At 38.7% G+C, this 26,522-nt stretch overlaps 3 protein-coding genes and 1 long non-coding RNA gene across 6 annotated transcripts; 2 read left to right on the top strand and 2 right to left on the bottom strand.

The window, feature by feature from the left end:
* The first annotated feature begins 5,496 nt into the window (after positions 1–5,496).
* On the top strand, positions 5,497–11,265 carry LOC130716944 (glutathione reductase, chloroplastic/mitochondrial). 2 transcript variants are annotated; one of them, XM_057567006.1, is made up of 11 exons: positions 5,497–5,893; positions 6,472–6,697; positions 6,808–7,086; positions 7,181–7,357; positions 7,905–7,958; positions 8,055–8,203; positions 9,215–9,278; positions 9,384–9,554; positions 9,658–9,795; positions 10,115–10,212; positions 10,955–11,265. In XM_057567006.1, exons 1-10 carry the CDS (start codon positions 5,538–5,540, stop codon positions 10,154–10,156), a joined length of 1,656 nt encoding a protein of 551 aa, XP_057422989.1. In that variant the 5' UTR covers positions 5,497–5,537; the 3' UTR covers positions 10,157–10,212; positions 10,955–11,265. The 2 variants fall into 2 exon arrangements, with proteins under 2 accessions (XP_057422989.1, XP_057422988.1); XM_057567005.1 differs by having other exon boundaries at positions 10,920–11,265.
* Positions 11,266–11,372: 107 nt separating this feature from the next.
* LOC130716945 (phospholipase A1-Igamma2, chloroplastic-like) lies at positions 11,373–14,061 on the bottom strand. Its single transcript, XM_057567007.1, has 3 exons — positions 13,267–14,061; positions 12,448–12,995; positions 11,373–11,652 (listed from the first exon to the last, which is right to left on the bottom strand). Exons 1-3 carry the CDS (start codon positions 13,921–13,923, stop codon positions 11,535–11,537), a joined length of 1,323 nt encoding a protein of 440 aa, XP_057422990.1. The 5' UTR covers positions 13,924–14,061; the 3' UTR covers positions 11,373–11,534.
* Positions 14,062–17,995: 3,934 nt separating this feature from the next.
* LOC130717057 (uncharacterized) lies at positions 17,996–24,711 on the top strand. Of its 2 annotated transcripts, none has more exons than XR_009012242.1 (5): positions 17,996–18,369; positions 19,693–19,815; positions 20,048–20,136; positions 20,704–20,792; positions 24,573–24,711. It is a non-coding gene; the product is annotated as an uncharacterized LOC130717057 (long non-coding RNA). The 2 variants fall into 2 exon arrangements; XR_009012241.1 differs by lacking the exon at positions 24,573–24,711 and adding an exon at positions 21,079–22,040 and having other exon boundaries at positions 17,998–18,369.
* On the bottom strand, positions 21,399–25,511 carry LOC130717056 (phospholipase A1-Igamma1, chloroplastic-like). The gene is made up of 3 exons (XM_057567160.1): positions 24,556–25,511; positions 23,637–24,178; positions 21,399–21,856 (listed from the first exon to the last, which is right to left on the bottom strand). The coding sequence occupies exons 1-3, from the start codon at positions 25,312–25,314 to the stop codon at positions 21,610–21,612; spliced, it is 1,548 nt and encodes a 515-aa protein (XP_057423143.1). The 5' UTR covers positions 25,315–25,511; the 3' UTR covers positions 21,399–21,609.
* Positions 25,512–26,522: the final 1,011 nt, after the last annotated feature.

The raw sequence follows: 26,522 nt of genomic DNA, 5'->3' as shown, positions 1-26,522 counted from the left end.
GCGCACCACTTCCAAGTATTTGGAAAGTTGTGGATCCTTCACCTGATACTCGCCTTTCACCTGCTTGACTACTAACTGCGAATCTCCTTTGATAAACAACTTCTGGACCCCCAACTCAATGGCTAGCCTTAAGCCAGCGATCAGAGCCTCATATTCAGATTGATTGTTGCTCGCCTTGAACTCGAATTTTAGAGACTGTTCAATGATCATTTTATCTGGACTTTCAATTGTTATCCCAGCCCCACTTCCAGTGTTATTAGAGGATCCATCCACAAATAGGACCCATTCTCCTTGAGTATTCTCGCCTTCCGTGGGTGTTAATTCCGCCACGAAGTCGATCAAACTTTGGATTGTGACTTGGCCCCTTGGCTCATATTGTATATCATATTCTGATAATTCAACTGACCAGCTAACCAATCGTCCTGATAAATCAGGCTTCTGAAGTACTTGCCTTAAGGGAACATCAGTTTTAACTTTAACTTGGAAACTTTGGAAATAAGGCCTGAGGCGCCTCGCAGTTTTCAGAATCGCCAATGCAGCCTTTTCAATTTTTTGGTACCGCAACTCTACCTCCTGTAAAGTATGGCTCACGAAATATATAACTTTCTGCTTTTTTCCCTCTTCCTGGAGCAACACCGTACTCACCGCCTTGTCAGTAACTGCTAAATAGAGCACTAATGGAACGCCTGGTGTTGGCTTGGAGAGTACTGGTAATGTGGCCAATGATTCTTTTAATTTGGTAAAAGCTTGTTCGCATTCCTCTGTCCACTGAAACTTTGAATTCTTTTTTAAGCATGTGAAGAATGGGGCCGCTTTGTCACCCGCCATTGGCAAGAAACGTGACAAGGCGGCCATTCGTCCTGTCAAACGTTGAACCTCCTTTACACTTGTTGGGCTTTTCATCTCCAAGATCGCCCTTCCCTTATCAGGATTCACTTCTATTCCTCTTGATGTCAACATAAATCCCAAGAACTTTCCTCCCTGGATCCCAAAAGAACACTTCTCAGGATTCAACTTCATTTGATATGTTCTTAATTGAGTAAACGCTTCCTTGAGATCGCCGCCATGATCACTAGCCCTGGCGGACTTTACAATCATGTCGTCCACATATACCTCCATATTCCTGCCCACTTGTTTTGAAAAAATTTTATCCATGAGCCGTTGGTACGTGGCTCCTGCATTCTTCAAACCAAAAGGCATTGTCTTGTAACAATAATTCGCCTGATTGGTCATAAATGCTGTACTTTCTTCATCCGATGGATGCATCATGATTTGATTGTAACCCGAGTAAGCATCCATGAGACTTAAAAGTTCATTCCCCGACGCTCCATCCACAAGCTTATCAACATTGGGAAGTGGATATGAATCTTTGGGACACACTTTGTTCAAGCTTGTGTAGTCCGTGCACATTCGCCACTTCCCATTGGATTTTTTGACCATCACAACATTGGCGAGCCATGTCGGGTACTGCACCTCACGGATGAAGCGGGCCTTGATTAGTTTCTCAGTCTCTAATTGTACTGCCTTATTCTTTACATCACTCATTCTCCGTCTCGGCTGGATGACTGGGGTCGCCCCTGGTCGAATAGCCAATTTGTGAGTGATCACATTGGGATCAATCCCTGGTACATCATTGATGGTCCATTCAAAGAGATCCAAATTATCACCCAGCAGGGTGATCAACCTTTCCTCTTGCTCCTTTGTTAAACTGCTGCCAATCTTTAAAATTTTATCCTTAATTTGCACTTTCTTGGTTTCTTCCAGAGGTTGTGGGCGGAAATCATCAGCATCGTCTCTTGGATCCAAACTAAATCCCTCTTGTGGAAAGATTTCCGTGATTCTGTGACTTTCTTTGGCGGCCTTACGCCCATAGAGCGCCACACTTCTTAAATAACATTCTCTTGCTGCATTTTGGTCCACATGCAATACCCCAACCTTTCCATTGCAGGCTGGATATTTAACAGTCAAATGAGCAGTTGAAATGACCGCACATAGCTTATTGAGGGTGTCTCGCCCCAAGAGTACATTGTAATTGGCTCTGCACGCCAAGACTAAGTACTTCACTTGAAATTTCTTTACAAACTCTCCTTCGCCAAAGGCAGTTGGTATTTCCACGTATCCCCGAACAGTGACACGGTCCCCTGTAAATCCTACCAAGGTTCCTTTATACGACCTCAAGTCTGATTCTTTTAACCCCAGGCGATCAAAGGCATCTCCATAAATGACATCTGCCGAAGATCCCTGGTCCAAAAATACTTTCTTTGTTACATAATTGTTAACCCTGATTGTTACCACAATTGGATCGTTGTCATGGGGGATCACATGCGCAAAGTCCTGAGGGGTAAATATGATAGGGGAGTGATTCACCCAGCACTCGCTTTCATTCGCCTCATGTACTGAATGTACTGCCGCCACATAGCGTTTCTTAGCCTTACTTGAAAGTGCGCCCCCGCCGAATCCTCCTGCAATAGATGAACATTCCCCAACAGGATCGCCCAACTCTTCAACTATCTCCTTGCCTTTGCCTTTGTCCCCTTGGGTGATCCTAGCAACCTCTGGCGTCGCTGTGTCTTTAACAAAGTTCGCCAAATGGCCAGCCTTAATTAAACGATCAATTTCCCTCCTTAAGTTCCAACAATTATCTGTCGTGTGCCCCAACGCTTTGTGGTACTCGCACCACCTATTGGTATCCACATTAGCTGGCGACCGCCGTGGTGGTGGCGGATACTGCACAATGTTTGTCTGCCCAACTGCCCTTAAAATGGTACTTAAGGGTGCATTCAACTTAGTGAGTGGCGTTGGGGTTGGCGGAGCACCATGCTGACCAGTTGCGGCTGCAGTGGGACCTTGGGAATTTCTGTGCCATGTATTTTGAAATCCGGGTTTGGAGTTTTGATATGGTCCCGGTCTTGGTATACGGGGGGTTTGCGCTACCCTAGTTTCCTTCCCCGCCTTGGGTTTCTCCTGTGAAACACCGCCAGATTGAGACTGCTTGCGTCCTTCCTCTCTTTCTTGTTTCTTCTGATCATCTTGCTCAATTAATATGAATTCCTGAACACGGGCACGAAGGTCCATCATGTCTTTTGTTGGCCGCCTCGTTAAGTCACGATTCAAATCACCCGCCCTGAGGCCATTTTTGAAAGACGCCAAACATACATCCGGATTGTCCTCCTCCAACTGAACCGCCATCTTACTAAAGCGTGCCATGTAGCTTTTTAACTTCTCGCCTGGCTGCTGGTGTATGCTGATAAGATCAAACATCGTTGCCTTTGTGGTTTTATTGGCGGAGAATTGAGTTAAAAATTTCGTGGACAAATCAGTGAAATTGTCAATGGAGAAGGGCGGCTGGCGGATGAACCATTGCATCGCCATCCCCTTGAACGTTGACGGTAACAACCTACACTTCACCTCATCTGTTGCTCCTCCAATAACCATTTTTGTGTTAAAGTAACGCAAGTGTTCCATGGGGTCAGAGTCGCCAGAAAAGGCGTCCAACGCCATCGTTTGCAGATGCTTTGGTATGCCCACCCTTGTGATGGCGGGAACAAAAGGCTGGAATTCAACAACGTCCTCGGCCTCGAGCCGTTGTTCTTGCTTATAGTCTTGTCGCTGAGTTAAATACTGCACCTGGGCTTGCAGCTGCTCGTTCTGGCTTTGTACTTTTTGCAAAGTGTCCAACATTTGTTGCAAGGCCGCCGGAGTGATTCCCGTCACCACCTCTGGTGCTTTTCTCGGAACGCTGGTTTTGAGGTCATCCAGATTTACATATTCAGGCGGCGCTGATCGTCGCCTGACTCCTGGATCTGATCTAGCTATCAGATCTGAAGGTCTCCCCGAAGCTGCATTCACCAACGACGCCGGTGACTGCGCCACTGAGCGAACCCCCTCCGAAGAAGCCTCCTGCTCCGGCTCTTGAAGTACTTCTTGATTGTTATATCGTCCACCGCCGCGGCCGCCGTGACGACCACCACCTCTCCGGCGATGATCGCGGCGGCCCACGCCACACGAACGAGTTTCCATGGATCTTAAATCTCACCTTCTATGTCAAGTAATAGATCGAGGTAAGACCCACAGACGGCGCCAATGTTCTGTACTAGGGAGATCTGACGTAGAAGACTGACAGAAAGTAAACCCTAGCAGAGTACTAAAAATATCATAAAGGGAATATTCTCATTAAATGTTCAAAAGGTACTTTTTACAAGGTGTTGACCTCTCCTTTTATAGAGGGGATGGTCATGATGTGGACTTTTGTTGTACTTGGGCCTGACAACCGGGGCCCAAGCCTTTATACATATAAGACAAATCTAAAGGAATCTTCCAGCTGGCGTGTGGGCCTATCTAACGGGCGGGCGGGATTCAGTGTTGTTCTGTGAATCCCGCCAAGATTGACTTTCGTTCCTGGTTGCTCATTTTGGGCGGGCATAAGCATGACTGACTTATGTCCCGCCCAGTCCATCTTCCTATGCACATCAGAGACTTACACAAAACATGGGCTTTCACAAAGAAGACAAATCATAAAATGAAAGACCACGTCAAGAGATGCAACAATGTCGTATTGATCTAAGCAGAGGGGGCCGCACAACTGTGAAAATGCACGAACAACAGAAGCTGGTGGGCTGCTAGCGGTGAAATGAGGGAGGTGAGCTAGACAAGAAATAAGAATCGAGAAAGGCATGGACGCTGAGGGGATAAGTTTGTGAGAGCATATGAACTACATAGTTTAAACACAAAAGTACCGAAAGAGTACGCACAAAGTACCCAAGGATTACCCAAAACGTATCCATGGAGTACCCTTTTCTTAAAACAAAAACTTTTAGTTACGTTCTTGGTACATGCCAACCGCCTACCCATCCCTGATATGGGTCACCTACTCATACCCGGTATGGGTATGCAGCTGATTTCAACCTATAGGTGCTTCACAACCTAACCTAGAATGAAATCCCATAGCTCGTATCTTACATGTGTTAGAGTACAACGACTCACATATATCGTTGTTGCCCTCACCCTAGGCCCTGCCTCTTTCATGTTCATCACTATGAACCGCATCATGATCACCTCTTTCGTCTTCTCCTTCCTTGATGTCTCACTTATTCTCCTTGTCGTTCATCACTTCTTCTCCTTCATGGTATTCAGTGAGTGATTCAGAGCAACTCAAAGTTACTAAGTTAAGTGATAGTTAGATTTGTAAATCAAGTTATTTAGGGTAAAAGAGTTAAGAAAGTGAAAATTTAATTATAAAATTTACATAAAATAAGCATTTCTAATGTCACCTCATCACTTAACAGAATTCACTAACGACAATGACTATTTTCGTTATTTCTATAATTTTTTTAGGGACTTATTCAAATTCACACCTATTATTTTACTAGGAGGAAAAAGATATTTAACCATAAAAACAAAAATTATGTTAGATATTATTCCTCCATCGAGTAGTCCAAAATCTATTTTTCAAAAAAAAAGTCGAAAATAAAAGCTATAAATTCATAATCGATCGACAAGCTAATAAGGCATCCATCTTGTTCACGGAAAGACAAGTGATGAAGCAAGCAATGGCTGCTACTTCACTTTCTTTCTCATGCTCGCCAACTCTAACACGTACCACGCACTTCTTCACCAAAACTTTCCCACTTTCTCGCCCTTCCATTCTCCCTCTCTCCAAATCCTTAATCTCTCTCTCCTCCCCCCGCCGCCGCACCTTCGCCGTCCGCGCCGACTCTCAAAACGGCGCCGACCCCGCCCGCCACTACGACTTCGACCTCTTCGCCATCGGCGCCGGCAGCGGTGGTGTCCGAGCCGCTCGCTTCGCTGCAATCAATTACGGCGCTTCTGTGGCTGTCTGTGAGCTCCCTTTCTCCACCATCTCCTCCGATACCACCGGAGGTGTCGGCGGCACGTGAGTTTCCGTTCACTAGGCTAGGGTTTTTCATTGCAATTTTTATGCTGCATTTCAATTGAATCAGATTAGGTTTATTTTGATTGAACTAGCAAGAAATGTGAATTGATAAAGGCCCCGTTTGGAAACACAGCTTAATTAAGCGCTTATGGTAGCGCTTATGCATAAGTATTTTACATTTTTTATTGAAATAAATTGAAAAATAAGCTATATATAAGTATAAGCTCTTTTTCATAAGCTATCCTGAATAGCTTATGAAAATAAGCTCAAAACAGCTTATGGCAGGTCATAAGCTGTTTGCATAAGCTCTCCCAAATACTGGCATAAACGCATATACTATCAGATAAGCTCAAATAAGCTCTGCCAAACAGGGCCTTATGCTATCAGATAAGCTCAAATGAGCTCTTCCAAACGGGGCCAAAATACAAGTTCACAAATTAACTTTTCTACTTGTTAGTTTTTCCTGGTGTGATTGTTCAATCTTATTGAAATTATCAACAATGCTATTGATTTTTTGTTATGGCTTTCTGAAAAATCCAAATGCATATCTGTAACTTTTTTTTGTGTTATTTGTATAGCTGTGTTATACGTGGGTGTGTGCCAAAGAAGTTGCTTGTCTATGCATCAAAATATGCTCATGAATTTGAAGAAAGTAATGGTTTTGGATGGAGATACGAGACGGAACCCCAGCATGACTGGAGTACTTTGATAGCTAATAAAAATGCGGAGTTGCAGCGTCTTACCGGAATCTATAAGAATATATTGAACAATGCTGGTGTCAAGCTGCTTGAAGGCCATGGAAAGGTGGGACGATGTTTTGGTTCTATTTCGAAGTACTAAATAGCTTTGTAATTGAACGAAAGATGAAGTATTTATGTTTATCATGTATTGACAGTGCTTTTGTGACCCAACAGATTATAGATCCTCACACGGTGCAAGTTGATGGGAAGTTATATACTGCCAAAAATATTTTAGTTTCTGTTGGAGGCCGCCCCTTCATTCCTGATTTACCTGGAAAAGAGTATGTCATAGATTCAGATGCGGCCCTTGATTTACCATCAAAACCGGAGAAGATAGCTATTGTTGGTGGTGGTTATATTGCCTTGGAGTTTGCTGGCATCTTTCATGGTTTGAAAAGTGAGGTTCATGTATTTATAAGGCAAAAGCAGGTTTTACGGGGATTTGATGAAGAGGTAAGAAACCTTGGACAATATAAAGTATTGTATGGTTACTTCATGTTAACGCTTTCTTCACAGTTCACATTCAAAATTTGAACTATTTCTGCAGGTTAGAGATTTTGTTGCAGAACAGATGTCTCTAGGAGGTATTGAATTCCATACTGAGGAATCTCCCCAAGCTATCACGAAGTCAGCTGATGGTTCGTTAACTTTAAAGACCAACAAAGGTACAGTGGAAGGTTTCTCGCATATTATGTTTGCTACAGGACGGAGACCTAACACTAAGGTATAAAATTTCAATTATGTAATTTTTTTCTGCAGTTGCTTTTTGGTCAAACTATATTCCATACTGAAAAAGTATTTTCAGCATAGAAAATGATTTGGAGGGTAGATGTTTGTGGTTACCTATATTGACTTTCAATTAAAAATATGTGAATAAGGTGAATAAGGACACAGTAATAGAATTCAAATGATCAAATGGCAATAGTTGAAGCATAACCGTATTTATTCTCTTAAATGTCCATGTTTTCCCTTAATACACCTTCAGGACTATAAATATGTGTCTTTTCAAACATTACAGATTCAGTTCCATGCTTATTTTTCCTTGAATAATTACGGGTTGATGCTGAATGTTAATTTCTATATGATTTGTAACTTTTGAACTCCAGTTTATATGCACACACTTCTTAATTGGCTCAATTTCCTCAAAGGTTGCATACTCTTGAAGTTTGTTAGTCAAATTTTGTCTGTGCAATTCTCTTCTTATTTTATACATGTAACAGAAAGAGATACTAACATAGTGGATGCATTTATGAACTGCAACTTCACTGCAGAACTTAGGGCTGGAGTCTGTTGGTGTGAAAATTGCTAAAGATGGAGCAATAGAGGTAGTTTAAGCTTATCACTGGTTTTCATCCATGTCATAGTTATTCATATGTTTAGTGAGTCTTACTTATGCTTCCTACTACTCCCGTTCCACCCAGGTTGATGAATACTCTCAAACATCAGTTCCTTCAATTTGGGCAATTGGAGACGTTACAAACAGGGTGAACCTCACTCCAGTTGCTTTGATGGAGGGCGTGGCATTAACAAAAACGTTGTTTCAGAATGAGCCAACAAAACCTGATTATAGGTATTATATTCTTAATGCATCGCACCAAACAAGAGTACAAGTTCCAAGTTTTAAATGTAGAATAATTTTAGTTTACATTCTTTGTATGACTATGTGCATTAAGCCGGAGCACAGATGATTTCTTGGATAGAATGTTATTGATAATCAATGGTTTAAAGAAATGAACAGGGCGAAAATGTTATCCTTTGATAACAAGGATTACTTTTGAAGTTTATGCCAAAATATAACTCTTGCCCTAATGCCCTATTAGTATGATCATCACTGTTTTTTGCTAAAATTATCTTGCTATATGTTGTAATTCAGTCCTGGTTTCTCTCTAATATATTGTCAGGAACCTGTATTACTAAAAGCCTTTAATGGTGACTTTAGTGAACAGTGTGTGGATGTCAAATTTATATCATCAAATGACTTCTTGTAAAAAGTCATTATTCTAAAACCAACTGTTTAGACAATTGTTATTATTATGTTGATCTTGCATGACAATGTTAAAAATTTGGACTGGTTTTATTTTGTTTGAGAAGTACTTTCTTCAGCAATATTTGATAGTTAACAAATTGACACTTGACAGTGAATTTATGACTTGCGTTTGTATGATGAAATTTACAATTACCAAACCATTATTTCTTAAAATGTCCAGATGCTAGCATGATTTCCTTTAAATATATTTTTAAAATTATGAAAGGGCTGGGTAGTTTGTAAGAGATGGAGAAAAAATGGATTGCTTACGAGGTTTGATATTTAGGTGTTCAATATTGCTAATGGTATGGGTTAATCAATGTATGTGGCTCCTTGATGGTGGTTGCTGCTGTTCTACCGCTAAGTGTTAACAAAACAAATATTCTGTTACTCATTTGTGCTTATATTTAATGTTTAGATTTTGGTTTCTGTTTTCCAGTTAACTTGATCACTCATATTCCTGATCCTGCTTGTCATATTGGTGGTCGTATATAGTCTGCTGTGTTTTCGTAAGACAGCCTCCTAACTGATTGTCTTATGTTCATCCTTTTCCAGAGCTATTCCTTCTGCTGTGTTTTCCCAACCACCAATTGGAGTAGTTGGTCTTACAGAGGAACAGGTGTAAGAACTATTGTGTTTCTGAACCCATTAGATCAATGATCTTCTAAATATTTTAAGAAATTATGCAGATTAATGTTTTGCTAACACTTTGATTATTGCACAGGCAGTACAACAGTATGGTGATGTTGACATCTTCACAGCAAATTTTAGGCCGCTGAAGGCTACCCTCTCCGGGCTTCCAGACCGCGTTTTTATGAAATTAATAGTCTCTGCAAAGACAAATGAAGTTCTTGGTTTGCACATGTGTGGAGAAGATGCTGCTGAAATTGCGCAGGTTAGTTGTTTTTTTTATTGTTGGGGATGTTTTTCATATTGCTTTAATAATAATGACACATGAGTCTTCAATTTACTTTGTTACATGATTGCTTGATAACCAGGGGTTTGCAGTTGCTATCAAAGCTGGCTTGAAAAAGGCAGACTTTGATTCTACAATTGGCATTCACCCAACTGCAGCTGAGGAATTTGTCACCATGAGGACTCCCACAAGGAAAATTCGAAAGAGCCAACCTTCTGAGGTAAATCAAATCAAGGATTTTTAGCTTGTTTCTTCCATTGATATCTTCTGCAGAAATAATCCTGCATTCTGTTCTGCTAACTGAATAATTTGATTACTTTTTAACCATTAATGAATGCACTTGGGAATTGAAAAACACCAGAATGTTCAAAGCATGCAAAATCACAGTCACAGCAGCCTTGTGCTGGCCAGGAATGCTTGACTGTGTAATCAAATCAACGGCCTGTTATTTGGACATGTGCATTTATTTGCTGCTATTTTTGTGAATCTGTATAGTAAGTTTCCATTTTAAAATGGTTGTTCTGTTTAATATATTCCAGGGAAAGTCAGATTCTGAAGTGAAAGCTGCGGCAGGGGTTTGACACGATTACTTTGCTTCCATTCTTTTACTTAAAGAAACCAGCTGGTGAGCCTTCAGGTAAGGATGAAACACTTTTTTTTTTTTTGAATTTTTGAAAAATACAATTTTAACTTAGGAACATGTATATAAATTGCTATGGAAACTGTGGACTTCCATATGATAATATAGCTTTAGAGATTAGGTTTTAAATGCACTTGTGGTTACTCTATCATGATCAATGTACGATTTTAGTCCTCTAATAATTTTTGTTCAAATTAAGTCCCTTAATTTTTCAATTGTTACTACCAAGTTCTTCCATTAGTAGTATCCATTTACCTAAAAGTCTCACATTTTCGTTTTCTACTCAATTAAGGGTTCAGGATACCACATCCATATTTAAAAGGTTACTTATTGAGTTATTGCAGATATATAACCACACCCGGGGAGTTTTTCATTTGTTATCTTTTAGCATAGTTCATGATGATTTAGGTTCATTCTTCAATCCTATTACTGCTTTTTTGCCTCTGTGTTTTGGGCTTCATGTTTGGAATCTCATTCCAAAATCACGGTGAAGCCAAAATTATAGGATAGAAGCAACACAGAACTGAGTATGTACTTAAGGATCTGGTCCATCTCTTATATTTGCCATTGCAAGTGTTTGCGTTATGTGTCACATATGCATGTTCTATTACAATATTTGCAGCGTCAAATTGGACAAAATGACGATATGATATATAATTTTAGTATCTGATAGGCTAGTTGCATTTTCTCTTATGTTTAACCAGGCAGGTTTGCTGTGTGACTGTTGTGAAAATATTAGGACGGAATTATGAATGATCTCCATCAACTGAGCTTTCAGGACTATACATGAACTATCATCCCATTGAGGTCGTCTGCAACGACTCTAGTTTTGCTTGTAATTATCTTTTAACATTCCAGAACCTGGGATTTTGGGAGCTATAATACGCCATTTTTAATTTATCTTCCCTTTCTCCCCAGCCCTTCTATGTACAAAATTAAGAGGAAATTTGCTGAGGAAATTTGATATTAAATAATACATTTGTATCGAATTTGATGTTGTTGGAATTAAGTCAGGTAAAATGCCAGCTTAATTGGCCCAAGTTGGATCAATGAGATGTGTCAAGTTGTATTCATCCCTACTTTTGAGCAAGAAAGTCACCCATTTAGCTCTAACTAAGGACCCATTTTTCATAAAAGAATTAAGTTATGACTATACGTTAATAAATTAATTATTTAGACTATAATATTAATATATTATTCACATCTGAGTATAAATTTAAACCACGTCTTAGTACCTATAGCTTCAACCATTTCATGTATCTAACTTCAACCATTTTGGTTGAATGAGTGCAAAAAGGAGAAAATCTAACAAAAACCTTTTACATACTTCTATAATCAAATTGGTGGAACCAAGCAATGGTCTTTTCACAGGCCTTGTTCACCAAAGCAGGATCTCTTCCGGTAGCTAGCTCGAACCTTTGCCCCTTTCCGTGGTATCTGCATATAAATGCAGCCAAACCAAAAATTAATAAACCCCACTTAGCCACTTACTACATATCACTTTCTAATGTTATACTATAATGTCAGTGTCACTATTTTATTTGCTCAAATAGCTACATCGTTTTGTTACCATTCCTTGACTTACTCGATGGTGAAAAAATAAAATACATCGTCTGTTAGGTTTGACCAGTCAAAAACTAGAATTAGTAATATGAAACCAATGTAGAGAAGTTATGTTAACCTTCCGAGAATCTACATAGTATATGGTATCAGTAGTATATGAACACTAAGATAAAGAAAACTCTATATATTCATTCACCTGCCAGAAAAATATAACCATAAAATAATTCAAGATGTATTAAGAAACTATATGTACTCACCTGCCAGAAAACTTTATATTTTCTTCTCTCTTATTATTAGGTGGGAAGAGAAGAAAATAATAAGAGTCTTTATCATTATTGTAGTGGAAACCTGATGACAATTCCCAACTAGAAGGAATTTTTTTTAGTACTTTGGTACCTACTCCTCCTATGCATGCGGCATCTATTATTTATGTTAAGTTATTTCTAATTTAAATTATTTTATAAATTTTTAAAAAAGAAAATGATTGTCGGTAATTCCACCTCCACATAGTAAGATATATGAATATAAGAGAAATAAATGAAAGTATGATAGTGATGTGATAAGAGAAAAAAATAATAATAAGTCAAAGTATGTGAAAATAGGGTGAAGGATAAAACGAGTATGAATGTATCAAAATGGATATTAGATAGTTATTGAATGAACACTAACCCGTCAATCAAATGTAAAAGAACCTCCAAGTTATGGGCACAAGCAAGGGCAGAATCTTCATTGGGGTTTAGGAAAGGCGAGTTCTTGTGGTCCAACACCAGCTCCACCCCGACATGCATATAACTCCACGGCAAATCCTCCGCGAGCTTCATCGCTGCTGGGGACCTCTGTTCGTTGAACACAAACCCTGGTATCGTGGGTATCGCGTCATGCACGTTCACCACCCTCAGCACCTTCACCCCCAACATTTCCAGCCTCTCCTTGAACCTCCCATTCCCAACCCTCGGACCCGAAAATGATATCACCGAAACCGGAACGACATGGCTATCTCTCTTCACGTTCAACCTTGTTTCAGCGATGTCGTAAGCGCTAAGTGTAGCCAGCCCGCTCCCTAGATCGTGGCCCGTGACAGTGATGCTGAGTTCCTCGTTGTGATATATCTTCATCAACTTCTCCACCTCTAAAAGAACTTGTTCCCTTGCTGAGAACTTGCAGGAATCGATGTTTTGTTTCTTGTCGGTGTAAAGCTCCAAAAGCCCATGTTCCACCTTGTTCCAAAAATCACATTCTAATTAGTTAAATTCAATATTATAATTTATTAAAAAATCATTTATCTAGTTTTATTGAAAAACACTTTTTACATAACTATAAACTAAATGGAATTGAAATATATTTATATGCAAAATTAATATAGAATTTATTTAAAAAGTCACATCAATAACAACCTATTTTAATAAAAACTTCTTATTTAACCCAATAACTTAGAATTGACTTTTATGTAAACAATTTTGAGCTATGAACTAGCTTAATGACTTTCACCTTAACTGCTTGATCGGGGCAAGGGAGGAAGTGCGAGATGGGTTTGAGGAAAATCATCACGAAGTCTGCCATCCACTCCAGGTACGAGACGGAGCCGCGCCACACCACGGCGATGTCCCTGCGACCGAGCTGCTCTGAGGTGGCGTCGTCCGAAACAGCAACGTACCCCGCCCAGTTTGCATGCTTGCTCCACATCTTGGGCCAGTGAGACTTCTTGAAGAGGCTAGGGAGGTTCATCTTGGTGGTGGCGTAGAGGAAGCGCGTGACGGTGTAGCCGTGGTGGGACATGCCGAGAGCGTTGAAGAAGTTGCCGGGCTTGAAGCGGCAGGTGCCGCAGTACATGGAGTAAGGGTCGAAGTCGAAGGCGTCGTAGCAGGCTTGTGCCATCTCCCCGTAGCGGAGCAGGTCTTGTCGGAGGGTTGGGTCCATGGGGTCCAGAAGCCCGGCCCATTCGTTCTCACCGTGGATTTCGCGCCAGGAGGCGGTTGACGGTGTTGCGGCGGAGGAGTTGTTGTTGTTGTTGCGGACGGTGAGGTTTGTTGACTTTTGGTTTTGGGTGAGATATGATGGTGGTGGTGGGATTGGTTTTGATCGGAAGCTAGCTCGGTGCGTTTTGGACAAGGGGATAATGAGCATGTGTGAGATTAAAGCAGCCATTGGATTAATTGATCGACAATGTTTTCTATTTTTTGAAGTTTAACAATGTTGTTGATCGATTTTGGTAGCTTCAACATTCAATATGAGGAAAATTTAAGGGTGATGATTGATAGACATTTAACTAATAGACACTCATAAATAACATATTTTTGTTTTTCACTTCTTATCACATCACATTATGGTCCCGTTTGAAAGCACAGTTTAATTAAGCATTTATGATCATAAGCGCTTATGACATAAGCACTTATTCATAAGATATTTTAAAATATTTATTGAAATAAATTGAAAATAAGATATATATATATATATAAGCATAAGCTCTTTTTCATAAGTTATCCTGAATAACTTATGAAAATAAGCTCAAAACAGCTTATAGTAGACCATAAGCTGTTTGCATAAGCTCTCCCAAACGTCATTAAGGAGGTGGTGGGTGGTGCGTTCTTTCACTAGTAGGAGGATTCTTTGGACTTCTTTCATGTATTTTTTGTCTTTTAGCTTTTTCTATTCTTTCCATTCTCCTTGTATTTGGTTGAAGTACTCATTGTACTTCATATTCAATATATTCTTATGGCTTATCAAAAAAAAAAATAAGTTCTCCCAAACACTGGCATAAGAGTTTAAGTTATCAGATAAGCTTAAATAAGCTCTTAACAAAAACATATATTACTTATTTCTATTTTCTTCATTTTTTTCCTTAAATGTCTACACCTAATAAATGTCTATCAATCATTATAACCATTCATTTCATGAAAACTTGCGCTTGTCAGCAACTGGATCAACGCTAGATGGTGCTAATGGTTGGTCCGACGACACAAATCTGTCGGACGTGTAGCTAGAGCTAGAGAAAAAGCTACTGAAACATGTTAGTCTTGGGGTTGTAAATGACATAGTGTTCCTGATAGAAAAATTGTTGTGGCTTTGGTGGAAGGCTGGGAAGATCCCGGGGCTCCGTGAAAAAGTTTTTCCTATTTGATAAAGATTGGTGATACGGGCAAAGTCTTCGTATTCTTGCGATACCCACAGACAGTTGAGAGACCCACAAAGGTAGGTCAGGTGCTCGCTTATACGAATTTTGTTCTATAATAAATTTATGAAAAATGACGTGTTCCACTCACACCTAAAAGAGAAAGATGTTAATAGAAAAAAAAATGAGATATGATTTATGATATGATTGGGAAAAAAATAGAAATACGAAGAAAAAGTAGAGGGAAATTGCATAGAAGGGGAAATAAGTTGAATATATTAAAGTTGTAAGTAAGTTGTGAGACTATGCAAGATTTGTTGTGCAATCCATATGTAGTTGGAGTGTTCATTAATTTGGGGTAAAATAGAATTGAAGCAAATCAAATTTAATTGGTTTGGTTTGGTTTGGGCTATAGCTTTGGTTTAGATTTGGTCATTGGGTTGGTATATAAAATTAAATCATTATTTTTAAATTTTGTTCATATTGGTATGGAAAGAATGAGGTGATGGACGAAACAATGAGAAGATGTTAGTCGTTAAAGAAGACACATTTTGCCTTTTTGCTTCAAGTGAGATGACTTATGGGCTTTTGATTGGAACGAGGCAACCTAGATTCATTGTTGCATGATTAGGGTTCATTTTTGGAAGGTGGGCTTAAGGATTTAGGTCAGATTAATGCTAGGTGACTTGGTCCTTTTAAGGCCCAACGAACTGTCTCATCAAGAAAAGCCCCGGGCAACCTAAAGACCCTGTCGACTTCCAAACCTCGATGATTTCATCTTGCCTTGGTTATTTTTTAGTCGTTAAAATTTCCGTGCAACTATGATGAAAATCCTTAGCTTCGGTCACCAACGTGAGGGGGGTGGTTGATGGGTGGCAGAGAGGATAGGATAAAAGGGAAGTGGAGACCCTAGTAGCAGCGGTGATGACCTCCACCAAGCCACCATCTCAATTTTTATTTTCTCATTCTTGCGGACACAATGAACCATTCCCATATCAAACAACAACAAGAACAACCACAAGGCCATGCAACAAATGAGAAAGATGGATGCTTTACAGTCTGACAAGTGAGAAAGGTGGTGAAAATAGAAGGAGTGCGATGGTGAAGAGCAAGGCAATGTTGAAGAGAGAGGACAATAGGAGGGGGTGAGGTTTTCTTTTGGACAACGACATCGCCACCATTTGGCGCCCACTGAGGCTTGGTTTGCCGGAATCTTCATCCTCACCAGAAAGTTGGAGGGTTGAAGAAGAAGATAACTAACGTGTGATTCACATTAGTTTTTTCAAAATTTCCTAGTAATTAAATTAAATTAAATTAATTTCATTAACATGGTTTTTATTAAAAAATAACGACATGACACCTACATGTAATATAGGTTGGATCAAAGATCATATATAATGAAGACCACATCAACTATCTCCCTCATCAAGTGGACAGAAGTTAGACGAAATGATCCAATTTTCACAGTTAAAATTCATGGGACCAATAACCAAAGTTACTTGTTTAAACATTAGGAAACCAAATTTTACAATCATGATAAACTAGAGATCAAACGTGCAATGAAACTAATTTTAAAACTCGCTCATACATCGTGTGTGGTGGTGGTGGATGATGAAACAAATAGAGGGGGTTAATTGCAAGAACCACTAGTCCACTAAGGTGTTATTTTAGAGCCGGTAGTGGAAACGATGTAATATGCTGTGTGTTCCGTACTAGGGAGATCTGACGTCGGAAACTGACAGAAAGTAAACCCTAGCAGAGTACTAAAAATATCATAAAAGGAATATTCTCATTAAATGTTCGAAAGGTGCTTTTTACAAGGGGTTGACCTCTCCTTTTATAGAGGGAATGGTCATAACGTGGACTTTCTCTGTACTTGGGCCTGACAATCGGGGCCCAAGCCTTTATACATATAAGACAAAACTAAAGGAATTCTTCCAGCTGGCGCGTGGACCCATCCAAAAGAAGGGCGGGCTTCGTCATTGTTCCACAAACCCCGCCATGGCTGCTTTCGTTCATCTAAATGCTCGATTTGGGCGGGAATATGGGATGCTTATGTCCCGCCCGGTCCACTGTGGTTTTTATAATAAATAATATTTTGTTAACACTTAAAACACACATCCGAGTAGTGAGATAAAGAAAAAGAAAAAAACTCGAAGAGAGAAATAAAAAGAATGAAATATGAATAAATCAAGTTTTTTTTTCCCTTGCAAAAAGCTATGTTGAAATCCCGTGAAAATTTCTTATTCGCTCGAAACTTAAACCAATAAACGGGAATTAGATTTCCCACCCCCTGTTTTAGAATTGCCACCCTAGCCTTTTTTAAAAAATGTCGGGACTACCCTCCGGGACTTAAACCTCCATACCAGTCCAGAGGTTGATGTTCTGGACTAGTCCGAGAGTTAAAAGTTCGGATTCTTTAGTTACAGTTAAAATAACATGATCGGTGTCGTGGCCGTCTTGGAGGACTTGCCTAACGAATTGTTGGGTTGAAATGTTTGGTTTGTAATTGTGGTGGTGGTTGAGATTGTAATTGATGAATATGCCTTTTGGTTTGGTCTTAACTTACTGCATTCTGCTGCTTGGTAAGAGTTATCCAGGACTTTAAGTTTCGAATCTATCCAGGACTTTAAGTTTCGGATCAATCCAGGACTTTAAGTTTCGGATCAATCCAGGACTATAAGTTTCGGACTGCTTCATAATTAAATTTACCACCCCCCTTTTTTAGACGTCCGAGAGTTGAAAAACCGGATTAATATGAAACTTCAAGATTCGGATCTTTCAAACCAGATACTGTCACAAAGACAGAAACGTGAAAATGCAGTGACAATAATATGGGACAAACAGACCTCGTTACAATACTGAAGGAAAATATTCTTGCTAATAATATGGTTACAGACATGGTTACAGACATGGTTACAACATTACAAACATGAATCATATTATCAATCTTCTGTTATGTCTGTTAAATCAAAGTTGGTAATAACACGAGGACCAATCCAAACAGTGTGTTCAACCATAAATGAGGGGTGGTTGGGTGGTTGAGGAGTTTATGCAGGCCATAATGGTGGTGAGGTAGGTGAAGCTATGGAGTAATGGTGCTGAAAAATGTGGTAGAATCTGTCAGAGGTGTCCGGAAGTTGAAGTTTCATACTAATCCGAAGGATGAAGTTTCGTACTGATCCGAAGGTTGAAGTTTCGGACTAAAACACGGAGGGGCAATATTGGTTTTTCCCCACTTTTAAATGGGGTGGGAAATCCAAAACAGGGGGTGGGAAATCTAATTCCCCCAATAAACCCCTTCTCCCAAACCCTCATCGGTCTCTCCCGTACACCACCACAACCGCCACCAACAACACTGCAACTGAAGGAGGTTTTCGGCTGCGAATCCAACACTACGACCGAAACGTGAAGGTTTCTGCCGCTCCTGCTCCTGTTCAACCGTGAAGGTTCGAGAGGCTCAAGAGCGCATAACCCTTCAGGTATCACTCTTTCTCTCCGATTTTCATTTGCAATTTTCGCTTGTGTTTGAACGATTCATATTGATGTCGTATGAATAATTGTGTGCACTTCCTTCAATGAAAAATCGATGTCCATTTTTAGGGATTTTATGGAAGTTTTATTATTTGTTGTCAATTTAACACTGTAGGTAAAAAGTTTCTATATATTGCAGTTGTAGATATCTAATTTTTCTCCTAAAATTGCTTTGATAGCTGAAAACCTAAAGCTTAAACCATGCTTAGATTTAGTCAAAGAATAACTCTGGTGTTGAAAACAATAATATAGGGTTGTTTGTGCAGCAACTGTAATATGCAACAGTGCAATTATCTTGTAAAGCATGATAATTACTTTGTTAAGAATTATTCCATAATGGTAATTACAAGCTAATTTTTAGAATCATTTTGTGTGCTCCCAGCTCACATGCATATTTTTTTTGGGGGGAGAAGGGGAGTGGGGGATTGTTTCTAAGTTGCTTGCATGACGGTCACTATCCCCTTTCTGGGATATCAGATCTGAAATGCGCTTGCTTGCGGGGGAAGCAAAAGAGACAAGTGAAAAAGAGTATTGGGGGGAAGGGAATGGTCATCTTTGTGGAGAGACAGTTGTAAAAGTTTGTTCACTTTGCATTGCCCTTTTATGCTTTGTTTCTTTCCACCCCACACAAATACTAAGAGAGAACACAAGAACTTGAATAAAGGAAGGTAGTGAGAAAGATTACTTGTTCTAATCAGTGGGGGAATAGAAAGAATAAAGCTAAGTGAGAGTTCAGGGATTGTTGCTGAAAATTTTCTGCGGGACTTTCAAAGCTGGGGCTGTGGCAATATTTTAAAATACTGCTATTGCTGTTGAGTGGTCATAAGTATTTGATGCTAATGATGCCAATTTGTCTGATGCAGTTCTGTATGTTAATTTCAATTACTTGACTTAGAGTTGCTATCAGTGTTCACTGTTCAGTGACCTTTCAAGTGTTGTTGATTCAGTTCATTAGATTTGTTTGGCTGACTGCTGCTATTTTTGTGTACCAAGGTCATTAGCAGATATATAATTTTTTGGAAAACTATAGGAATTAGTGTTTGGGGTTTCAAAGGTTCACTACTACATCAAACACTTTCTTGCTAGTACTGTTATAGATTGCACTGTGAGGTATAGATTGTAATGCTAGTGATGCTCGTAATACAATATGAATTTGCAATGATCAAGCTTTCTTGGAATGATCAAGCACTGTAGTTGAGTCTTTATTTTGCCATTTGTGTACTCAAATCCTACTTCGCCTATTGACTTCAGCTTCTTCATGATTATTGCAGTTTTGTGATAAAATGCCTAACCCAATGGGAGCATCATCTGTTGCCTGTGGAAAGATCTCTTCAATGCCTATTGTTTTCTTCACTATTATTGGTGGAAAGGTTTTTGATCTTGCTCCGTAGGAGGTATAATTTCAGACCTGATTAGTTGCTTTTATTATTATGAGAAAAAGTGTGAAGAGAAAAAGGGATTACCGGAGGGAAAGACAAATTCCTATAAAAAACATGAAAACAAAAACTGACTATAGTCTTTAAGATAAAGCTAGTATGGAGGTTTGCAATGTATTTAACTCATTCATTTATGCATGAATGGTTGCCATGTTCGTCCCTCATCCAGTTTTCATTTTGGTTTCTTCAGTACATACTGAAGGTGGGTGAAGGTTCTGCAGCCCAATGCATTAGTGGCTTTACTTCTTTGGATGTTCCTCCTCCACGTGGCCTACTCTGGTACGTTAAACTTGAATTTGCTTGAGGCATACTCTGATTTTGATGCATTTTATTTGATTATCACTCTAATGGCATCTGCAAATGCTTTTTAATTCTTCCTTTTATCCTTAGTTTTTTTTTTTTGCAAATTTTTCGATATGTCCTTAATTAAAGAGATGCAAGTTCATGTAAGTTAGTTACAACTTTAATTTGAATCTGTAGCTTTTTAAGGAACAAGAGCTGCAGAATAGAAATGGAAATCTAGATATATGTAGCAAACTTATCAATTGTACCGGTAAGATTATTGCTTTCTTAGAAAGCATTTGTTACAATTTCCAAGTAGGTTGCAGTCAAAGTAATGGATTTTATATTTTGATAAGGAATGTTATAGGTCAAGAAAGGATTCCGGTACTAAATAGAAGAACCATTACAATATATAAGTTGTAATTTGACATAAGACACACTGGTCAATTACTCTTTCTTTTCCCCTCTTCTGCTGTACAGTGATTTTAGAGAGGCTTGATGGAAGCTTCACAATTCTCCTTGTAGTTTCTCCTAAGTCCTAAGTGAGGCTGTTAAATTGTGCAGATGCGTTTACATTATCAATTCATTATGCACTCTCATAGCCTTTCTCATGTAGAAGCATAAAATACCTCACAATATTTCAGGCTGGATGGGTGAGTTTGTTGTTTTATCTATCTATCTATCTGCTTATCTATTCTACATGCCTAGAGACAAATCATGAGAAGAGCTAATTTCCCTCCATATATCAATAATTACTATTATATTACTGTATTATTTTCAATCATTTGGAAAAGAACTTCTGTCCTTTGAAACTGAATTGATTACTGCCCTCAAAAGAGCTGCTTGACAGCTTTACATAGCATTCTTTTCAATGAAGTTATTTCCCCCCTTTGGTTTTGTAGTTCAATGATTTCCTTTACACTGTCTTCTATTTTCCAGCTGTTGCATTGATTGTTGCTCTATTCTTGGACAACACTCTAAACTACAAGGATAGTGCCAAAGACAGGGGAATGTCATGGCAAGTTATAAACAGCCTTTCTCCGTCATTAGGTTACTGACGGTAAGTTACCGACGTCCTTTTCCGTCGGTAAGTTACCATGGTAACTATTACCAAACGCAGGTTATACCGATAGATTTGTGGCTATCAGTAATCCGTCCGAAATCTACCATTACTGACAGTGGGCGTAAAAAATTCTCTTCAAAATCCAAAAGACCAGACCAAATATTAAGGGCACATGTCCTAGTCTTCAGAAATAGTATCAGTGTGAATATATATTTTCTTTCATCATAATTCCTTCTATGTTTATCATCATCTCTTTGACTTCTCATTATTAGGTGGTTTTATCTCTCTACTCAGTATATACATTATTATCATAACTTCATTCACATTCACATTTACGACCTCACCACAAAGTCTTTAATAAATCCAGTTCCAATGTTATATATATCACTCTCTGTTCAGTTCATCATTCAAATATCAGATGAAGTGAGACCTAGTTGCCTGAGATGGTGAAGCATATCTTCAGGATGATCGTCAAGTTTTGGTCGTTCAGGCTGCACCCAGCGTCCATCATTGCCTCTGATCATGCCCTTATTCTCATCTTGCCTCCAGTGTGGTGGAACCAAGTAATGGTCTTTTAAGCAATCACAGGCCTTGTTCACCAAAGCAGGGTCTCTACCAGTTGATAGGATGAACCTCTGCCCCTTTCCGTGGTATCTGCGTATAAATGCAGCCAAGCCAAAAGTTAATTAACCCCACTTGCATGAGTGATTTCAGCAAACGTTAAGTTAAAATCATCATGATTAGACACTATCATCAGCAGAAATTAATTAAGCTTGGTTTAATTGTTAATCTACTACATATCACTTTCTAATGTTATACTATAATGTGAGTGTCACTATTTAATTTGCTCAAATTGCTACATCGTTTTGTTTTCATCCCTTGACCAACTCGATGGTGAAGAAATATGTCGTCTCTTAGGTTTGACTGGTCAAACGACTAGTATCAGTCATATGAAACCAATATTACTTCACTAATAAGTAATAATATGTACCACCAAATGGTACATACACATTGGGACATATTATTTCTCTTCATCCCTATCTTCTAATCACATATCCCTCTCTTCTAATCACATCACATCATATATCATATATCATTTATCTATTATCTCTTTATATTTCTGTAGTGATCTACACTCAAAGGGTGAACATTAATCATTGTTGTATTATATTAACCTTCCAATAAACTATAAGTATTTCTACTATGAACACAAGATAAAGAAAACTAAAAACTGGTTCCCTCGTAAAAAAAAATCAATTCTATAATGGTATGAACGCCTCGGTAAAATTTTCCGATGTAGCAAAAAAAAAAAATGAACGCCTCAGTAAAAAACTTTAAATAATGAAATCCCACTAGATAATAATTAATTTGTGTGCATTCCCATATTTTAGTCAATAATGCACCATTTCATTGTCGTAATGTGTGTGTGCCCTAAAAGAATACCATTATTCACATTTAGTGATCATGGGCAGCTAATTAAAATATTGAAACCTTATTATACTAACCATCTATCACTTTCCTTCCCCGATTTGACCAATTTTTTTATGCGTGTAACTAGTATTATAGTAATAGCTATATAGTTCTGATCTCCCATGTCCTGGAGTTACATGCTTACAATAATCAATGGATTCCCTAATCTAGACCTATCCTACCTAAAATACAGACTGAAGTTTACAAATTACAATTAATAGTTAATTATTTATTCTTCTAAACAAATGTGAGTTCCTTACAAGGTAGAGTTTATCTGTTTATGGGAGTTATATCTGGATGTACGTGAGTACGTCGTATATCATCCCTTTTTAATGAAGATAAAAGAGAAAATATATATAAAATGTGATTAATGAAATAATAGAAAAAAAATGTAGGAAGAAAATAAAAGGTGGAAATAGGAAGGTAATAGGAAAGTCTTTAAAATCATTGTTGTTAATTGTTATGGAAACCTGATCCCAAGTGCGTACTATACACTGACTATGAGAAACTTGATGGCAATTGTTGCCAACTACTATGGTCTAACAGTTATGGTAAACTTGAGGCCAATTGTTGCCAACTATTCTCCTTGTTTTCCCAATAACAATCATTTCTTTCTACATTATTGTACGTCGATATTGAAAACTTTTCTACTCTGAAACCTTACCATTTAGACATGATTCACGTGGTCACCCTGTTTGTCTATTTTAAAAGGCTTGATTGATGTTTCAGTTGTTCTATTACATTTACAGCTGCATTATTTAAATTCCACTTATTTTTATGAAATTCATTCTTTAATTCTTAATTGCTGAAATAGATACACTTTAACTTTTGACTTTAAATATTTAATTTTAAACAAGATATTTACAAATAAAATCAATTAAAATATCAATTGTAACCATAACTAATGACTTCTTAGAAGAAAAAATGGTAAAGATAAAAAAAAAGGTGTGGAATGAACACTTACCCGTCAATTAAATGCAAAAGAACCTCCAAGTTATGGGCACATACAGCATCGGCATCAGGCTTTAGGAAAGGCGAGTTCTTATGGTCTAACACCAACTCTTCCCCAACATGTGAATAACTCCAAGGCAAAGCCTCCGCAATCTTCATCACTGCCAGCGGCCTATGTTCATTGAACAGAAACCCTGGCGTTTTGGGCACCAAATCATGTACATTCACCACCCTCAACACCTTCACCCCCAACATTTCCAACCTCTCCTTGAACCTCGCATTCCCAACCCTCGGACCTGAAAATGACATCACGGAAACTGGAACAATGCTGTTATCCCTCTTCATGTTTAGCCCTGTTTCAGCGATGTCATAGGCGCTCAAAATAGCCAATGCGCTCCCCAAACTGTGTCCCGTGATGGTGATGCTGAGCTCCTCATCATGGTAGATCTCCATCAACCTCTTCACCTCTGAAAGAACTTGTTCCCTTGCCGAGTACTTGGAGTAACTGCAGTCTTGTTCTTTGTCGGTGTAAAGCTCCAAGAACCCAGATTCCACCTTTGTGCCAAAAATAGCATAAACTATTTAGTTAACAAATTTGATAATTCATTTAAGTTGTTGGTATATTTACTTTCCTATGTAAAAAAAAATGTTGGTATCTTTTGAGGTTGATATTCTCCATCAGATTTGATTCCTCTTTGTATGCATAAAGAATATATTGATGGAAATAGATTGTATGACACTTTATACTCACACCACCCAGCTAAAGATTGAAGTAGAACAAAAAGACAATGAAACATGTGGCATGATATGAAAGTAGAAGAAGAGAAATACAAAACAAGTGAATGAAAAAGAAAGAAAAAGTAAGTGAGGTGTGTGGTAAATAAACCATCTTTTATAGGTAAAACCGTAAGAGCAGGAGCTAATTAACAAACCTTAACTGTTTGATCAGGGCAGGGGATGGACTGGGAGGAGATGGGTATGAGGAAATCCATGAGGTCCACCACCCACTCAAGGTACGTGACGGTGCCGCGCCATGCCACGGTGATGTCCCTGCGGCCGAGGCGGCGGGAGGTGGCGTCGTCCGAGACAGCAACATACCCAGCCCAGTTGGCGTGCTTGCTCCACATCTTGGGCCAGCGAGACTGCTTGAAGAATTTGGGGAGGTCGATGTTGGCGGTGGCGTAGAGGTAGCGCGTGACGGTGTAGCCGTGGTCACTCATGCCAAGGGAGTTGAAGAAGTTGCCGCGGGTGAAGCGGCAGCTCCCGCAGTACTTAGAGAAAGGGTCGAAGTCGAAGGCGTCGTAGCAGGCCTGAGCCATCTCCCCGTAGCGGATCAGCTCCTGCCGTAGTGTCTTGTCCATGGGGTCTAGAAGCCCGGCCCATTCATTCTCGCCGTGGATTTCGCGCCACACGTCGGAGAGTTGCTGTTGTTCCTCTGACTTATGATATGTAGTTTGATGCATTACTACTGCTGGTTCTTGTTGATGTTGTTGTTCTCTGTGGAGCTCGCTGGTGGTGGTGGTTGGTGACATGGATAAGGAGCTTTTGGAGTGGACGATGAGTTTTGTTGACTTTTGGTTTTGGGGGAGAGATGGTGGTGGTGTTGGGTTTAGTTTGGATCGGAAGCTTATAGGTTGGTGCGTTTTGGGGGAGGGAATGAGCATGTGAGAGATTGAACTTGAAGCAGCCATTGATATGATTGACAATGTTGGGGAGCTCAACTAGCTAGCTAACTCCAACATTCAATTATATGCATATGAATATGAGGTGAAACTTAATGGGAGCATGAGTTTGTTGTTTGTGTGGTATATAATAAGTATATGGTGAAGACTCTGGAGTCGCAGTGCAATACATAATTAGGTAGAAGAGCATCCATATATACGTTTCTCTTGGGAAAATATATTTTGTTCACACTAATTTCACCTTTTCAATATATGAAACGTGTTTCTTCTGCAACGCAAGCATGAAAAGTCTGATTTGACTGTCTTTTTTTTATAATTTTTAGTTTTTTTATTGACTTCACACATAAGTCATCACTATGTAAATTCATTTCATGGCAACTAACTATACAAGACTGAGTCTATGGATCTTATATGGTCAGATTAATTTTGTTTTGGAAGTCACTTTAGATGTATTCAATTATGATTTTACCTCATTAATCTCTAAAAGTACTGAAATTTGATCTTAAAACAATTCCTTTGGCTTATATGTATGATTCCCCCACATTTATTCATGAGAGTTATTAGGAGATAGAGTATAGTAAAAGGAAGATAGAGTATGATATATATAGGAAGCAATTTCCTATCAAACAAGAACAACTAAGATCTAATTACAACCCTAAAAAATAAAAATAAATCTAATTAGAAAAGTTTGGAAAATAAAAGAAGAAATTAAATTGGAGAGCAATGCTAAATTTATTGGGTAATTCATTTAAGAGTGAACATCACAATTTATAAATAAACCTAAGAGATGACTGACAAGTGACAATATTTATATCATGTTGGAATATACCTCTAAAACTAGTATTTAGTATTTATTTATGATCAATTGTACCTTGCGCTTTCAATGGTTATAACTAGGAAGGGGATATGAAGATTTACTAGTGATAAATAATGAAAAATAGCTACAAAGACTAAGAATGTAGTTTATAAAGCTGCATTTTCTAACATTTGATATTATATATTTTAATGTGAGAGCTGATTTTATTGGTTGCAATTCTTTTATATGGGTTCATCCACTAGTAAAAGAATATTTTAGAACATGACACTCAATAACAAGTTGGAATTAATAAGGTAAAGTTAATAAAAACTGTGATGAAAGAAAATAGTTATATATGGAAGTGAAGCTTACTATCAATATACTTTCTCCCTCCAAATTAGTCTTTGCACATCTATACGTA

The sequence above is a fragment of the Lotus japonicus genome, chromosome 5 (assembly GCF_012489685.1).
Source record: "Lotus japonicus ecotype B-129 chromosome 5, LjGifu_v1.2".
Taxonomy (NCBI): Eukaryota; Viridiplantae; Streptophyta; class Magnoliopsida; order Fabales; family Fabaceae; genus Lotus; species Lotus japonicus.
Note: the sequence above shows the minus strand (reverse complement) of the source record. Positions and strands in the feature narration are given on the sequence as shown.